Source organism: Ictalurus furcatus, chromosome 14 (genome assembly GCF_023375685.1).
Source record: "Ictalurus furcatus strain D&B chromosome 14, Billie_1.0, whole genome shotgun sequence".
Lineage (NCBI taxonomy): Eukaryota > Metazoa > Chordata > Actinopteri > Siluriformes > Ictaluridae > Ictalurus > Ictalurus furcatus.
The window spans coordinates 25,563,494-25,582,625 of record NC_071268.1 but is presented as its reverse complement, the minus strand read 5'-3'; the positions used below and the strand labels follow the sequence as shown (position 1 = coordinate 25,582,625).

General features: G+C 38.0%; 1 protein-coding gene across 3 annotated transcripts in view; it reads right to left on the bottom strand.

The window, feature by feature from the left end:
- Nucleotides 1–899: 899 nt before the first annotated feature.
- The window catches only part of LOC128617917 (venom phosphodiesterase 1), a 52,163-nt gene continuing 33,930 nt past the window's right edge, over nucleotides 900–19,132 (bottom strand). For 2 of the 3 annotated variants that reach the window (XM_053641158.1, XM_053641157.1), the window contains exons 20-25: nucleotides 18,201–18,355; nucleotides 11,114–11,255; nucleotides 9,017–9,094; nucleotides 8,789–8,921; nucleotides 5,272–5,428; nucleotides 900–1,324 (exon numbers count right to left, since the gene is read on the bottom strand). In XM_053641158.1, the coding sequence (XP_053497133.1) occupies nucleotides 1,151–1,324; nucleotides 5,272–5,428; nucleotides 8,789–8,921; nucleotides 9,017–9,094; nucleotides 11,114–11,255; nucleotides 18,201–18,355 (839 nt within the window). In that variant the 3' untranslated portion in view covers nucleotides 900–1,150. The remainder of the gene's footprint in view (nucleotides 1,325–5,271; nucleotides 5,429–8,788; nucleotides 8,922–9,016; nucleotides 9,095–11,113; nucleotides 11,256–18,200; nucleotides 18,356–19,132) is intronic. The other variant, XR_008387640.1, reaches the window with a different exon arrangement.

Below are 19,132 nucleotides of genomic sequence, written 5' to 3'. Positions count from 1 at the left end.
GATCAGCTCTGTGTGTGGAGGAAAAAGGGTGAGGCTTTTAATCTGAAGAACACCATCCCAACTTTGAAGTATGGGGGTGGCAGCATCATATTGCCGAGTTATTTTGCTGGAACAGGGAGTGGTGCACTTCATGAGGAAGGAGGATTATCTAGAAATACTGAAGCAACAAATTACAAATTAATTCCTGCAAACTGATTACGTCCTTCTACATGACTGTTCTGCTGTACGATTTTTCGCTTTCTATCCTAGTGAATTGTACTGGCACACTATAAAGCACTGAAGTATGCATCTTTAGTAAACACTTTATCTTTGAGTCTGTCCTGGGAACAGCGAGTCGTAACATCGATCTCAGGACATCATGCACACTTATTCAAGTAATAGCCTCGGAGCAATTTTAATTACATTTTACAGTATCTACTTTCAGAACCTGAATGAAACCCAAAGAGATGTGGGAGAACATCCAAAACTACACACAGGCAGAAACCAGAGCTCAGGATCGAACCTGTAGTGTGCCACTAATTTGTGTTGATGCCTTATGGTTACTCATATATAGTAGATAACATTAGATAACATAAAAAGCTGACTTGCAATGAATCAAATGGAACTCATTTCCCAATAATGTCCAGAAGGCATGCTATCTGCAATGTGATAATGAAAGAACTGAACAGTGTCATTACATGACATCCTTCATTCTTATGAATTACTAGTCCACAAGTGCACTGGCAAATGACTAATGTGCTCTGGTATAGCATGCAGTTATAGCAATCTTAAAACCACCATGGTAAATGGTAATGGTAAATGGTCTGTCCTTATATAGCACCTTTTAACCTTAGGTTCTACAAAGCTCTTTACACCGTTTCTCATTCACACACACACACTCAAGATAAAGGAGAAGGTGATGAGACCCAAAGCCATTTTTATTTTATTTTACTTAAGCAAAAACTAAATGAAATTCCTCATTATGAATCTTAAATATAAAAACATAAAACAAAATGGCTCTATGGAATAAAAGACATCAGTTCTGTGGCCAAGAATAAACATGAGGACAAATAAGATCAGTGCATTGGTCACTGAATATTTTGGTTCATTTAATCACTAAAGTCTATATTTTATAAGCTATACTTCATGACTACATAAATAATGTGATAAATCACTGCTTCCTGTGAATGGCAGCCGTTGGGCGAGTCTTTATCCGCAGAATCTCAGGGATCGGTCGGCCGCTTTTCTCAAAGAAATCCAATCCCGTGATCCATTCAACGTCTCTGACACGTGACTGATGGAACCAAAGCAAGTCCTCCACCCAGTTCAAGTCATCCTGGTTGCTCTGCATGCAAATGAGGCTCTGGTTAATTTATCACTAATCATGTGTTTATAATATAGCTATAATATAGTACTGGGAATTTAATTGTAGAACGTATTAAAGGTAGGAAAAAAAGTCCACTTTTTAGATCCCACCCATAGAGGGAAAAGACAGAGAGGGTGCACTTGCGCAGCTGTCTATTATACAGTTAATTCAGTTCAGTTGTCTATCATACAAGTCATTCTTCTTCCATTGTTAGTAATCCACTATATGGCCAAAACTTAGTGGACACCTCACCGTCACACCCTTATCTGCGTTATGAACATCCATTCCAGATTTAGTCATTCCCTTTGCTGTTATAATAACCTCCCCTCTCGCAGTTATTTAAAATTATATTCTAGGCATTACACAAAAACCTGGACATGAATTCAACTCTTTACATTCTTTATACTAACATAACATACATAAAATAAGTCTACTCAGTTGTTGCTGTGGATGATACCTCACAGGTACCAAGTCTTATTCATTATACAGTGGAAAACTTTATAAGTGTATAAAACATTATACAGAGGACACTTTTAAAGCTAAAACTCTAATGAAATAAAGTGGACGTGGAAAAGTAATGCCTCATCATCGCACTATACAGTATCACAGAGAAGAGAAGAGGTTCTGTTTTAAGTCTAGTTCGTCTCAAGGTGTTTTCTTTATGTCGTCTCAGGGAGTTTTTCCTTGCCACCGTCGCCTCTGGATTGTTATTTGCTAAGATCCGCTCTCAGGCTCCCGCAGTCCAGTTCTCCAAAAACATTTGATCGGTTGAATAGACAAAGTCTATAAACTGCCGACTGAAACATAATGAGCTATGAGGCAGCACCCGAGGTGTCATTTTTAGCCAAAGTCAGCTAAAGGGTCTCTCTCGGGCACCATCGATCGCAGGGATGGTGTTATTTCAATGCTACTGAAGAGCTCTTTTTAAAGTTTATAATGTTGTGCATGTAAGTCTGTGCAATCTGGAACTATTACATTATCAGTCACTTCATAAGTGCCGACAATTCCTGGTTTGGTAATGACACAGGTTCTCCACGAAGTAATATGATCATGTGACCAGTGCACTCTATTGATAGTTTAACACTATGGTCCCACCACAGTGCAAAGCAAAGGTATACTATTATACCTTCTTAATCCCCTTTTTAAAGCATGTAATGAATTAACATTTGCATTTACATTTATATTCAACATTCACATCTAATATTTATAATGAAACATAAAACTAGTATTTTTGTGTCTTTGTTCGACGCAAAGTATTGTGAGTGTTTCTGCGTTTTCTGCCAGACCCATACCAGGCCTTGTGATCCTCGGTTTTCGTTTCAAGGTTTGGATCCTGTTCTCGTCGTTCGTTTCTCGATTCTTGTCTAAGCCCAGTTTATAACCGTCACCTGACTCCGCGCTTGTTTTTGACCAAGGTTTTGCCTTACGTTTTTAGATTTATCTGCCTCGCTCTCTTAAATAAATGCTTTAACTGCATTTGCGTCTACCTTCTATTGTCGCATTACATGACACTAAATGTATCAGGACGGCTTCAGATGTTTAAAAAAAAACAAAATCAGACAGAAAAGAGTATTCAGCTTTTTATATCCGGTGCCCCCGTATGAAAACGGGTTTAATCAATTTCAGTCGAACAACAGAGTTTCCCACACTATAACCTTCAAGTTTGTACTGTGGAAATCCACTGATACCCCTGTTGTTTTTAATCTGAATAAACAGTGACCGGATTTGGAAAATATCTTACTTCTTTGGCATTGAAAAATCTCACTTCCAATATGACGCACTTCCATCTGCATGACACACACACCCACACACACACATCCCATAGCACACATCCTCGGGGAGCATTATTGTTAAATATTTCAGACCACATGTTTCTGCCAGTATTATTCGATAAAGCCTGAGGTGTGTGTGTGTGTGTGGGTGTGGGTGTGTGGGTGTGTGTGTGTGCAATGGCAACTACTCTGGAACTGATGTAAAAACGAATTTATCAAAGAGCAGAAAGGGAAGATAAATCATCAGCTTTCCAAGAAAAATAAAATGCTTCGAGACCAGTCGATATTCGAAATGGTTGATGCAGAAGAGTTCTTGTCGAAACATGGGACTCATTTCATGGGGTTGCAAGAGTGTGGATGAGTTCTTTTTCCTCACGTTTCTTCAATTCACTGCTCACATCACAATAACTAGCGACGCAAACTGAGATGTCATTAATGTTATGTCCGTCACTGTTTGAAGTGTCTCAGTTCGATTCAATTCAATTGTTTTATTTGTATAGCGCTTTTAACAATTGCCATTGTCTCAAAGCGGCTTTACAGAAACATATAAACACGGGACAGAGATTTTAAGTGTGTGGATTTATCCGTATTGAGCGAGCCGGTGGTGACGGTGGTGAGGGAAAAACTCCCTAAGATGATATGAGGAAGAAACCTTGAGAGGAACCAGACTCAGAAGGGAACCCGTCCTCATCTGGGTAACGACGGATAGTGTGAAAGTAAAAGAAAGTTCATTATGGTTTTAAAATGAAGTCTGTTTGTTGAACTAGTCCACTGTTCACTAAAGGAGACCTGAGTGCAAACCTGTTTGTGTTAATTGCAGTCCAAGCGGAACCTCCTAAGCAATCTCCAGGCTGTAGCCTCCAAACGGACAGGAGAAACCCTTCATTCTAACTAATCTATGAGTCTGTGTGTCTGTCTGCGTATCTGCGTGTGTCTCTCTGTGTCTGTACATCTGTTTGTCTGTTTGTGTCTGTCTCTTTGTCTGTCAGTGTCCATATCTCTGTCTCTGTGTGTCTATCTCTGTCTGCCTATATGTAAGTGTGTCTGTCTGGCTGTGTGTCTCACTGAGTGCCTGACTCTGTGTCTTTCTGTGGGGTTCTGTCTATCTGCGTGTCTGCCTCTCTTGGTGTCTGTCTCTTTATCTGTATGTGTCTGTAAATCTATCTGTCTGTCTGTCTGTGACTGTATGTGTCTGTAAATCTGTGTCTGTCGGGACGAGTCACGTGACATTGTTTTTGTTCGCTCGCTTCCTGATCGAGCATTTTGTGTTAAGTGACTTTAATTTGCCCCAGGTGTCCATGCTTTGAGTTAATGATGTTCTTTATTTAAATGCCTGGGTGACTGAGCACTTCGCTCAGTATTATACCGTGTCTTTGGTTGATCCTTGTGAGTATTGTTTGGATCAGTAGTTGCGTTTGTTTTCCCATGCCTCGAATGTTCTCGTTTCCCGGTGAAGACCACGTTTACTTTAACCCTGAGCTTGTGTCTAATAAAGACTGTGACCTGTACCTGCATCCGCCTCCAGTCCCGTTTTGTAACAGCCTGTCAGTCTATCTATCTGTGTGTGTGTGTGTGTGTGTGTGTCTGTCTCTGAATGTCTATATCAGTATGACTGTGTGTCTGTGCTCCTGTTAAAAAAACTCAGGAAATACCATTAAACAGAATAATAATGTCAGGAACTTGCTAAAACTTTTCCAGTCATATAAAAAAAGGAAAGTGACATCAGCAATGTTGGCTATAGTGATATATACTTCAGGCACAGAACAGTCATATACAGTATCTCACAAAAGTGAGTACACCCCTGACATTTTTGTAAATATTTGATGATATCTTTTCATGTGACAACACTGAAGAAATGACACTTTGCTACAGTGTAAAGTAGTGAGTGTACAGCTTGTGTAACAGTGTAAATTTGCTGTCCCCTCAAAATAACTCAACACACAGACATTAATGTCTAAACCGCTCACTACACTCACTACTTTACACTGTAGCAAAGTGTCATTTCTTCAGTGTTGTCACATGAACAGGTATAATCAAATATTTACAAAAATGTGAGGGGTGCACTCACTTTTGTGAGATACTGTAACTGTGACATCTATTTTCTCAGTGAGTGTGTGTGTGTGTGTGTGTCTCTGTGTGTGTGTGTGTGCTCACCATGCAGCTCTCAGTGTTGTCAGGTCGGTGTGGCATTAGAAAAGACACTGTGTGTAATTCTCCCTTACACTCACTCACTGGCTGATTTGAGTCCAAGCAGCTTGTCAAGATGGCAAAGTAATGAGTGGGGATGGGGATATGATTGCCTGTAACAAACCTACACACACACACACACACACACACACACACACACACACACGCTTATAGTATAATATATATGACTGCTATTGCTACAACCCAAAATGCCTCCATAGTAATAACTAACACAGGGACTTGTAAGGTCCACATCATCTAAACCTATAGATAGATTAAAAATGTGTTATTATTTAACAAAGTAGAAAACTAATGTTATTGGAAAAGAATCCATTTTATGGTCATGACAGTGACTCTTCTTCACATCAGGCATCACACCAGCCTGACGTTGATTATTTTTCTGATACAGCAACCCCCCCCCCCCCCCCCCCCACACACACACACACACAACCCCGGGCCAAGTATTTTATTTCTAACTTGATTAATAGGATTACACCGGATCATAATTACCATTAGTACTGTTTGTGACATAAACTGGAAGCAGCATTATATATTATACATTGCAAATGTATGAATGTGTCATTTTAAAACATTGATGTATAATTCTAAATATTTCAGATAATCAAAATACATCATGTAATTTATTTATTTATTTATTTATTTTTGAATGTGCTTAAACATGTCCTCCTGCCATCTAGTGGTTTACGTAACATCCATCAAACCTGTCAGGGCATGACATACAGTAATAACCAGTGTTTTCAGATGAAAGTAGATGATGTCATCATTATGACAGATGATGTCAAACTCATCTGCATATTCATAGATTCATTATAATCACTGGTATCAGATTAAAAATTAGAGTATATACACTGATCAGCCAGAACGGTAGAACCACCTGCCTAATATTGTGCCTTGTGCTACCAGAACAGCTCTGACTTTTCCAGGGCAGTGGTAGCTCAATGGTTAAGGCTCTGGGTTACTGATCACTGGCACTGCCAAGCTGACACTGTTGGGCCCTTGAGCAAGGCCCTTAACCTGCTCTGCTCCAGGGGCGCTGTATCATGGCTGACCCTGCGCTCTGACCCCAACTTCCTAAACAACCTGGGATATGCAAAGAAAAGAATTTCACTGTGCTGTAATGTATATGTGACAAATAAGGGCTTCTTCTATCATAGCCAGCATTAACTTCTTCGGCAATTTGTAGGTCTTCTGCGGGATCGGACCAGATGGGCTAGCGTTCGCTCCCCACATGCGTTGGGTGCCCATGACGCTGTCGCCGGTTCACCGGTTGTCCTTCCTTGGACCACTTTTGGTAGGTAATAACCACTGCATACCAGGAAAACCCTACAAGACCTGTTGTTTTGGAGATGCTCTGACCTGACAGTCTAGCCATCAAAATGTAGCCCTTGTCGCTCAGATCCTTACGCTTGACCATTTTTCCTTCTTCCAACTTCGAGAAATGACTTGCTGCCTAATAAATAGATCCCACCCCATGACAGGATAATCAGTGTTATTCACGTCACCTATCAATGGTTTTAATGTTACGGCTGATCAGTGTTTATGAAGAAGGAAATTTTTCTAAAGACTCTTAGAATATAATTTAAAAAAAAATCAGAATGGAAAATAATCTTTTGGTAATGGCACCACAAACTACCGTTTTACATATTTATGATATACTATACCTTCTGTCCAAAATGCGGAAGGATTAAGCAGTGATGGTGGGTCGTAGTGAAAGGGGAGTAGGAAGCAGATACCAATGGATGTTTAAGTCAGGATAATTACTTGTAGATTGTGGTGCCGGAGGCATGGTAATGGAGAGTGGAGTCTGGGAGAAAGAGTGGGAAAGTCCCTGAATGCATGCACACCTGTGTTGGGATAATTTGGGACTGTTTACGTGTGTTTTGAAGTATAGGAAGGGGACCGTACACTACGTCTATGGCAAGCTGCAGCAGAGCAGAACTGCATGTCCTTGTGTTTCAATTTCACTGAGAGTTGGTACGTGAAGTCCTGAAAACATTCCGACAACAAGGAAGAAAGAAACTTGGAAAATAGTCTCAAAAGCCTGCCCTTCAAGGTTCGATGGCAATGTGGTGAAGTGTATTTATTTATGTGTGTCTCAAAGTGAAGAAAGTGGACCTGAGAGTGCATCCACATCAAGCTGCAGCAAAGCAGAACCATGTTTGCTTGTGTTTCCTTTCCCTTACTTTGAGTTGGCGAGCAAAGCCCTGAAAAAAACTCCAAAAAAAACGAAAGTGAAAAAGAAGAAAAAGTGTCATGCTCTTCAAAGCCTGCTTCTCATACCCTCATTTCTCTCCATACCCAGCAGAGTGTCATATGTAGCTATAACTAAGAATAGCAGCTGGGATGTGAGAGAGCTGTGGCTGGAGGGCCATATCGAGCGCAGAACATTGACTAGTGTCTGCTTAAGCTGGCGCCGCACTAGCCGACTCGGAACAGCTCGCGTTTGGGTGAGCGGTGTCACACTAAGCTGGAGCTGTCAGACTTAAGAACAGAGGATAGGTGACACACTAAACACTAAGGCACTAAACTGCCTTCGACATTTCTCTCTGCCTCACTGTCACACATAGCAACGCCCCATTTTTCGCAAGAGACAGAAGAACGTTTTGGACGAGACCACATTTGCGAGGTCGTGGACAATACGGCTAACCGTTTAGTTTTCGTAACTGTTTAAAACCCTGGCGCGAAATAAATAGACATTATATATTTTGTAAATATTGCAAATCATTTTATTATTACACGTTTTCACTTAATTCATTTTTTTTTTACCTGAATTGACAAGAGTGACACCGGCTACTTCACCTTTAAGTATGAACCGTGCTTCCTGCTCATTGGTCACTGCCTTGGCCAGGTGTACCTGCCCACTGATTGCCCAGCGATAATTTCAAACATGTCAGAAGCCTTTTCCCAGTTGGTGAATGATTATCTCAGCAGGGAGACCAGACGGTCAAGGGGTTAATGACCTCCCGCTGGTAGACGCTAATCCACGCTCCGTCTCCCTTCACCTAGCCGGCGATTATGTAAATGAAGCTAAAACCTGAAAATCGCTGGGAAAATCGGCTAGTTTGAAGCTGGCTTTAAAAACTTGCTGGATGTGCCATTAGGCTCTTTTTTTTTTTAAATAAAATAATTAAAAGGGTTTAAAAAGTCACCAAATCTAGCAACAATGTCTCGATTTGGCAACACTGATAATAACCAAGATGGTATCCCTTAGCTAAGTTAGTGTTGCATACAGTTTCTGTAGACTGCTCCAGTTAACAAGTTGTTCATTTGCATATACAGTATGACATCATAAGTCCAAGCGCTTGAGGCTATTCTGTGCTGAATTAGTCTCATCAAAAGACTAAGACTCTAAATGAGCTTTTGAAAGGTACTCTGAACGTATGTTCACTGATATTTTATCACTCAGCTCGGATCATGTGTCGGTCAAAATTGCAGTATTATAAAAACATATAATAAAACATACTCCTGGATCTGGTCTGCAGTGTCAAACCGGCCATCGAAGTTATAATCGAACGCAGGTCCCGTCACCACGTTAATGCCGTTATACTGCGAGGAATACTTCAGCAACAAAACATTGTGGAAATACTGCCACACTACTGCAGAATACACACACACACACACACACAAACACACTGTGTAAATGAGTCACTTAATGCATGTTTATAAGTATGCTAAAGATGTGTGAACTCACTCTTAAATGCTGGATACATGGGAACCACGTTGCTCAAAGTCAGACCATCATACTGCTCCTCTGCGGTGCTGTTAAGATCTGCAACACACACACACACACACACACACACACTAAGCACTAAGCACTCCACAGATTTTTCCTACGCTGTTAAAGTGTACAGTAACCATCCATTAGATTAACCGCAGCTGTAATCATAAACACTGTGCTGTGCTCATACTGAACATCCTGTAAACGCACTCTGTAATGCTCATCTTTATTCTTCTACACCGGTATACTGTAATCATTGAGAATCTCACGATCTGGTGCTACCTAGAAGACGATTTCTTCCCTTTTGAGTCCGTTTCCTTCCAGGATTTCTGTGTTGTGTATTATTCAACGTAGCAATTTACTGTTTCTGACCTAGCAGCTGGTTCTTTCTGTCAAACTGAGTTAATAACTGTATAATAATTCCTCATTGAACATGCTTTTAATTACGTTAAACATGCTTTTTTAATGCTTTTAATTACATTAAAAATGCTTTTAATTACGTTAAACATGCTTTTTAAAAATGCTTTTAATTACATTAAACATGCTTTTTTATGCTTTTAATTACATTAAACATCCTTTTTAATGTTTTTAATTACATTAAAAATGCTTTTAATTACATTAAACATGCTTTTTAAAAATGCTTTTAATTACATTAAACATGCTTTTTTATGCTTTTAATTACATTAAACATCCTTTTTAATGTTTTTAATTACATTAAAAATGCTTTTAATTACATTAAACATGATTTTTTATGCTTTTAATTACATTAAAAATGCTTTTAATTACATTAAACATGCTTTTTTAATGCTTTTAATTACATTAAACATGCTTTTTTAATGCTTTTAATTACATTAAACATGCTTTTAATTACATTAAACATGCTTTTTAATGCTTTTAATTACATGAAAAATGCTTTTTTAATGCTTTTAATTACATTAAACATGCTTTTAATTACATTAAACATGCTTTTTAATGCTTTTAATTACATGAAAAATGCTTTTTTAATGCTTTTAATTACATTAAACATGCTTTTTAATGCTTTTAATTACATTAAACATCCTTTTTAATGTTTTTAATTACATTAAAAATGCTTTTAATTACATTAAACATGCTTTTTTAATGCTTTTAATTACATTAAACATGCTTTTTTATGCTTTTAATTACATTAAAAATGCTTTTAATTACATTAAACATGTTTTTAATTACATTAAACATGCTTTTTTAATGCTTTTAATTACATTAAAAATGCTTTTAATTACGTTAAACATGCTTTTTTATGCTTTAATTACATTAAAAATGCTTTTAATTACGTTAAACATGCTTTTTTATGCTTTAATTACATTAAAAATGCTTTTAATTACGTTAAACATGTTTTTTTAAATGCTTTTAATTACATTTGAAAAATGCTTTTAATTACATTAAACATGCTTTTTTTTTAAATGCTTTTAATTACATTAAAAAGGCTTTTAATTACATTAAACATGCTTTTTTTATGCTTTTAATTACATTTGCAGCAAGACACCCCTGTTGCATTTTGTTACATTTTGCTTTAATGCCAAATCATTCACTTAAAATCCCTCAGTTGGAACCTTGCCTAATAAAGCACTGGTTCAGAGAGATTTCAATTTCTCGTAAAAATTTAACTTTAATACCGACTGCGCACAGTCATTGTATTGTTTGGCAATACAGGAAGCAGTACCGGAAAACAGTTTCCACTAGTGGACTCAGACGTTGAGAGCAGGCAGAATGCGCAGTCATACATTTGATTTAATTTGCATTGATCTCTGTGGTTCTGGTGGACTGTTTGTGTTGTGTAAGAATATTGTAACAAATGCCAAATGGTTCCAGTAACCCTCGCGGAAGAAGGAATACGTGTTTACGCCCTAACGCAGCTACAAAGTATGACGGTTAATGTTTTCTATGCTGAAGCAACACTCAGATGGGTGTGCTAGGAGAACAGGCAACTACTAGTCATATGGTCATATGAGCACTGGCTCGGATTATAGAGATGGAAAAACCCATTCGGTCTGTGTACGTGCATGCGTGCGTGCGTGTGGATGCATTACATACTGGGCGGATAGAGGAAGGCGTATGTAATATTAGTGTTGCTGTTGTACTGGTTACATGTAGGACTCTGATCGGCTTGGATTCTCACATCAGGTCTCAGACAGTCTGGTATCACTGCTGGCAAAGAGCCAGAACCACTTCCGGCCTACAGGGAGCAACACACACATTTACACTATATTTACATTAACACATCAACTAAGTTTGAGCATATTTATAGAATGCTGAAATATTGCATGTAGTATTTATGTTCAAGGTCAGCGCGGTGGAGTTGCTGCATCACAGCCCCAGTGTCCTTGGTTTGAACCTGACCTACGGTTACCATCTTTGTGGCGTTTCTCATCTAAACCCAGTGTGTGGGTTTCCTCTCATTTCCTCCAACTTCCCAAAAATGATACTGGTGAGTTGATTATCTATGCTAAATTGCCCCTAGTATGAATGTGTGTTCCATTCAGTTCCTGCTTCGTACTCTCAGGAGAGGCTCACCCCATTCACTACAACCCTGCCAAGGAAAAAGTGCCGACTGAAGATGAATGAATGAATAAATTAATATTATCTTCAGCTAAACGATTGATTTGGGGATTTTTTTTTTTACAGTTCTGCTCAACACTGTTGGCCAAATTCTTGCTTTTTTGGCATTTCACAGAAAAAAAAAAAAATGCTCTCATTCACTTGATTCAAACCAGCACAAGCTCAAACAATAAATTACTCAAAACGGAAATGTGTGGAAAATACGTTCGTTTCAACTTCCCATGACAACCCTTTTGAGCAATACGAATGAGTTTGATTCGATTATATACTCTTCACTCTCAGCAAAAAAAAAAAAAAATGCATCATACATCTTAAACAGATCTTCTACAACAACACCTTCGTAATGCAGAATCAAGAGCAAGCAGTTTTGCACGTCGCTTTGCAACTCAGATCCATCACACGTAGATTCAAAAATCAGAAATCACGATATCAAAAAATCACAAAAGACGATATACTTGACCCCCCATCCCCATTAGTACCATACCTCATTATTATAAGAGCACTTCCATGCAACGGAAACCTTACCGTGGACAAAACAAAGACTAAAAACGACTTGTAAAATGTACTTACTCATGTCTTTCACTTATATTTCACTGTATTAATGGTTCAGATACAACATATCCACAATGCAAAAAAAGTCACATCCATAACACTTTATTTCTTAATGATGTGTTCTTAGAATAAGAAATATTTTTAAATCTATAACAATCTATATCGTCTTTTAATTCTAAGGCTATTTCTTGTTCTACATATGATTTTTTTTTTAGCCAATGTGAGTGCAAATGTCATATCCATAGTGCTGAGATCACCCATATTCAAACTACATCCTACTGGAATTAAATCCACGATATTCCATACCATCAGTGAACCTATCATTTACTCCCAGGGCTCATTTCTGGCCACAGATCTCAAAGAACATTATCCCTTCTGCTGAACTACTCCATCCCACTGTTCTCATAACTCAGCCTTCTCGGAAACACAAACTGTCACTAAGAATAACACGGGTTCTTCCTACCATTTCCAAGCAAGCCATTATAAGAAATTAGAAATTAGCCACACGGGAAAAATCGAAGTTCGGTGCTGTGAAGAAGTATTTGATTTCTTGTGTTTTTGTGTATATCTATATATCTATAAATTGCTTCAGAAATTAAAACTACATCTAAGATAAAACAAAGGCAACCTGAGTAAAGATGAAATACAGTTTTTAAATTATAATGTAATTTATTGAAGCAAAAAAAAAAAAAAAAAGTTATACAATACCAACTGGGCCTGTGTGAAAATGTATTTGCCCCCATAGTTACTAATTCCCCAAATCTATGAAATTGCATTCATAATGGGGTTCAGCTGGACTAGGGTTACAAAGCGATTTCAAAGGCTCTGGGACTCCACAGTGAGAGCCGTTATCTCCAAATGAAAAAAAAAAAACAAATAAAAAAACTGTTCGGTCTTCAGTCTGTAAGTTGAACGAGTTGAACATACATGAACGCCACCAGAAAGTCGTATTTATGAGTGGGAAACGCTGGATTTTCTTTCCGAGTGTCCGAGTTGGGGGCATGCGAGTGAGAAAACATGGTGGAATCAACGGATGCAAGATCTGTAGTTGACGGTAAATTTGTTGGAAGCGAATTGCCTGCACAAAATACGATAGCAATATATAATATGTAATGATAAAGTGTAACTTAAAACTGATTAAAAACATAAAAAAGCTAAACACACCTGATACGCATATTCTTTGTTCTTCATTATCTGTGGCTGTAGGTTTTTGTAGTTGATTATGAAAAGGTACACCACCATCTTGCTCTGACCAAAGTGACGTGAACGCACCCGACGTCGTAATTACAACTTCCCAACTCGTAAGTACAAACTTCCCAGGACGACTTGAACGCACACTACGTGTAGGAATTCAACAATAGAAATGGACACATTTCTCTGTACGTCTACTTCCTGTCATGGTAGCACTGAACTACACGACGGATCAGCTCCTGCACGTCACACGAGCTTGTCACATGCCTAACTAATCACCCTCACCTGTGTCTTATTACGCCTTGTTAAGTAAGTTCTGTTGGCTTAATGTTTCTTTGTCTAGGTTTTGTCTTGTGCCATAACGGTTTGTTTCAAGTCTGTTTTCAAGAGTCCATATTCATGCTTATAGTCTTGTTTTGGTTATTTGTTTGTGTTTCACGTGTTAATTTAATAGAAAGCCTGCAATTGCATCTGCCTCTCTTCATTCCTGACACAAACAAACTTTTCAAATCATTGTGTCAAAATCACATACTTACTTTATGTACTATTCTAGACCATTATTGAGTACTAACATTAACTGATTTTCCTATTACAGTTAGGGTTTCAATTTTTTAAAAAATATTTCATTTGAAGACCTACTGAAAAGTCTTTTTTTTTTCTAGATTAGCAAACGCTTTTGAATGTAAGATCAGGGTTTTTATTTTATTTTTATTTTAGATGACAAAAAACAGCAGCGTAAAGTTTTAAAGAGAGACAGAGACAGACTCGTTAATGTGTCTAACATGACTGTGCATGAAACTGATGCGCATTTTATTACAGTTTGATTTTGAAAACTGATGCGCAAGGATGTTCTGGTCTGATGTACTGTCTAGTGAATGTTGAGTTTAATCCTCCAGATGTGCTGCTGCTAGTTCTGCACACACATAAGTAAGATATCAAGTATAAACCAGAAGCCTCTTCACCCTGGTGAGGATTATTTTCTTACACCAATACAATATTTCCCACTCGACTGAATCAATGTGAGTCAGGACATTTTAAAGAATATTAAATTGGTTATAGTCGTGTATATTACATATACATATTTTACTAACATAATAAAATGTTATTGTAAATATGATAAATTTGGAATAAAACATAATGTAGGTTGGTCAAGGCTTTGTTCATTTGAGGTCATTTGCCAGAACTTTAGGAACTCCTGGCCTACATGCATCAGTGACTCACTTCAAAACAACAAAAAGATTGGTATCCTACAGCCACACCACCTAATCACAACCTAATCTCATACACGTAGCTACATTATACACAATCAAACACACACAAACGATGGTGTTGTAGTTTGTTATTGTCATTCCAGTTAGTATGACTAATATTTGACCTTTTTCCTTCTTATCGGTTTAAACATTTGTATTCATCTGTAATCAGTGTTCTTCCTTTTTATGGGACCTTACATTGTGAAGCATATGAATAACTCTAACAAAGTTCCAATGACGAACTTGAAGAGACCTAAACTCTCATTTGTAGAGTAATTAGACTCAGCTGTGATAAACTACCAGTTCTCACATGACAAGAATTTACCAAAGAATGGCCATAATGGTTCAAAAACATAAAGGTCTCTGTTGTATATATTTTAAGCTCGGTGGAGACGAAGAATTGTCTTAGTTAAAGTTGCAGCACGGAACTTTTGTCTCTCTATCGCCATCTCTGTTTGAAACATAAAACTGCAAGTTACTTGTGGAGTTATTTTTTATGTGGGTTGTGCTTTGGCAGTGCTTCTCTGCGTGGATGAATCTGATGGTTTGAGGTATTCGTGTGTGTTGTATATTAGCTCCAATACTTGACAACAGCAGTAGGGTTTTCTTGGAGTAGAGTTGAACTGCTCTCTCTCTCTCATAGCTAGCAGAAAATAAATGCAATTTACCACACTGACCATAGCAAAAAAAAACAAAAAACCATAGGAAACTTAGCTAAATACCTAGCTAAATCAAGCGAACAAGTGCGCAAATGTTAGCCAGCTACCTATTGAGCCAATGAAATGTCGTATCTGTTCAGCAGAAAAAAAGCCATCTCCGCTTCAGTCTTCAATCCCTTCAGATCTCAAAAGCCTCGCCGATACGTATCCTCATTTTAGCATTTTCTCTTTTTGACCGCTGGCTGTACGCAGTTCGAGGTTTCTCGGTTTTGACAACAGCTGATTCCCCAGATGTCAACGATGACTGCATTTAGAACTATCCAGATTTAAAGAGGTCATCTAGATGACAAGTTTAATTTCTAAGCAAGTCTTGTAAGGACAAGCTACAAACACTCCACAATCCTTAGCACCCTCATATTCAATATAGTAGCCTACGGTTCTTCTTCATGTGACGTAACCACGCAAAGGCGTGCTGACTCAAAGGCCATGCAAATGACATCGAACCGGTGTTTTCCGTGAAATCCGACCCGACAGCTCAAATTATAAATCCTTATGATACGCTGACCGCTGAGAACTGCGATAAGGCAAAGAGCCAGTTATGAACACCGTTTTGTTTTTATGTACTTGCTCAGTAATTGATTTTTGTTCATTTTGAACCAAATAAAGTCTGATACGACAGCTTTAATAAAAAGGTTCACAATGAAATAGCTTTCTTTAGAGACCTTCCCAATATAAAGTTCACAATATTTTTAAGAAAGTGGTGGCTCATGGAATCATGAAGAAGCTTAGAGGAAATGATAAGACAAGATAATATGCTGATGGGAACAGTGAAAAAACCTCACATACTATCCAAAGTGCTTAAAGATGTTCTGATGAGATCTGGAGTGGTGATTTAACCTGCACCATATGCCAAATATTAAACTCATAAGACTTTCATAAGTTAAGGCCAAGCAAGACGTCATTATTGAAAATCCAAATAACAAGGCGTGACTGATCTTTGCCCAGACATATTTATAGAAACCACAGCAGTTCTGGAAAACTGTTCTTATGAAACCAATATCTAACTATTTTATGGTAAAATTAAGCTCTGGCAGTGCAGACCAGCCATTTCCCACAGGCTAAAGAAAGGCTATCTGGTGAATTTATCCAGATGTTTTGCTGCCTCTTGTACTGGAGGTGTAAAATTAAGTCTTAAAATTCCCAGAAGATTTTAAAGGAAAATGTGCTATGCTGTGGGTTTTAAGGTGACGTGTCTTTCTGGATGACAATGACAAGAACACGAATCCTGAAGAACAAAAGAATGATTATAAAATAAGTAATCCAATAACAAAACAGTTTGACAAAACTGAAATCTGCCAACAATAAAAGAAATCCTTCAGATTTGTGAATACTCAATAATGTGAGAACCTACAAAAATGTTTGGAGGCTTTCATCCAAGGGTCCACCCTTATGTACTGAACTACACAAACTCTCGTTACGTAAGTGTGATTCACCGCAATGTTACTTTTTGAGCATGATTACAGTGAATCATAGTATTTTTGGTACTTTTGTTAGAGTTTTGCTTTTAAATGAAATATTCAACTTTGCTTAGAGCATTAAAACATTAAGACACAGGTGAGGGTGATAAGTGAGGCATGCGACAATTAGAGCATTAAAACATAATAATGTATTCAACCCTGTAAGACTGTAAACCAAATAAAAAGACAATATTTTAATGTGCAAATTTTAAATAATTTAGTTTCGAGATCCAGTCAAAATAAAGCAAAATGAACCAAAAGTCTACACTTCAGACACCGAATGCTTTAGTCGTTACCTTCTGACGCTCCCTTTTAGTTATGATGTCACAGCTAGTCTTGCCAGAGTCCCTGCTTGCACTCGGCACACAGTGTACATTGTTCTGTCTCTTTTCCGCCTAATTTTGGATGGCAGTCGCTAAGAACAGTTTGCACTCAAGTCTTCGGTTTGATACAATAGACTTGAAGCTAAAACTATAATCAATTCACAAATGACTCTCATGCTCATACTCATAAGTTGCTCATGCAGTATGTTCATAAGTTCATTTTTGCAGAATTAGCCCTTTTTGACTATATAGTATACAGATAATAAAGGGAAATTGTTTAAAATTGCACTAACCGGTGTCACACAGATGTGCCAGTGTATATACAGATTACGTTGTTAAGTTTAAGTTTAAGTTGCTAATTTTTTTTTTCAATTACACACACAAATTAATGAACATTTTGTGAAACTCTGTCACTTCATAATGCAGAATTGAAAGTAAGGAATCAAAACGGCCATAAATGAAGACCAATAAAACTTGTCGCTCAATTAGGACAATAATGATGATCTATTAAAAGTCTGTGTGACAATGGTAGCCAACACACTGCAGTGGTTGAGCTTCATTACTGGAAGATATAAGGAGGTGCTCTTTCACGTACGAAAATATCCACACAAAACTTTACGAAAAGATTTTTAAACGAGGCGCATTATAAGGTAAACTACGTCTTGCGTCATGTGCTCAGAACCTTGTAGGAACATAATGGTAATATAACCTTCTCAGCACATTATGAACATTATGGTAATACAACCTTCTCAGCACTTCTCAGGTGCTGAGAAGGTTATATTACCATAATGTTCCTACAAGGTTCTGAGCACATGACGCAAGACGTAGTTTACCTTATAACGCGCCTCGTTTAATAATCTTTTCGTAAAGTTTTGTGTGAATATATGACCTAATATTCTAATAACATTCGGTTAGCTAGTTAACGTCATGACCATGGTAGCTGTGTGCTTGTACTTTAAGTGTGGTTTCATTACAAATCAACCTCACTGTATATATTCGAATATATTAGTGTTTGTAAGGGGGTTTTTTTCTGTGCATGTGTGTGTGTGTGTGTGTGTTTTCACGCCCACCTGTTTCTCCACAGTGAACGAGCTCCAGAGAGGCATGAGCTTATGTTTGCTGTAGGCACTGATGAATCCGTGATGGTGCAGGAGACAGTAATCTGAGTTGGACTGCAGCACTAGGGGTTGGCCGAACAGCAGGTGTTTGCTATTGCTCTGAGACACTGAAAACACACGGGCATACACGACAATCAGCAAGGTGCAACGGTTTTCAATGGGTATGCCACGTGAGCGTAGTATTGAACTTGATATACAAGTAGCAAATTAAACACAAAAACCGACATTAAACATTAAATCTGTAGGAATTAAATGTGTAGAAGCTATCGAGGACGGGTTATGTTTATAAGCATACGAGCAAGATTACACACTCACAACACTCACAATAGGCTATACAGACACGGGTGGAGAAATCGTTTTACCATCACTTACGGCAGATTTTCGTCTGTCCCCTACCTGAACACTCTCCTGAAGGCTTATGTTCCCTCATGCAATCGGCGATCGGTTAATGACCAGCGCTTAGTAGTGCCTACTCAGCGTGGCTCAAGGTCCCTTTCCAGAACCTTCACACTATCTGTCCCTCAGTGGTGGACTGAACTTCCAACCTCAATCCGGACCGCAGAATCTCTCACCATGTTCAAAAAACAGCTAAAGACCCACCTCTTCCGTGAACACCTAACCAACCCCTAAAATGCCAACCCCACATTATCCTAAATTTTTTTTTAAAAAAATAATAAATAAATAAATAAACTCTTACACTTCTACTCTGCGCACTTTGCTTTTCTAGAACTAAATTATAAATCTTATACGGTAGCACTACTCGTATTGTTCTCTGCGTGATATATCACTTTGCTCGTATTTCCTCATTTGTAAGTCGCTTTGGATAAACGCGTCTTCTAAATGAATAAATGCAAATGTAAACAATAAAAGACAAAACAGCTACT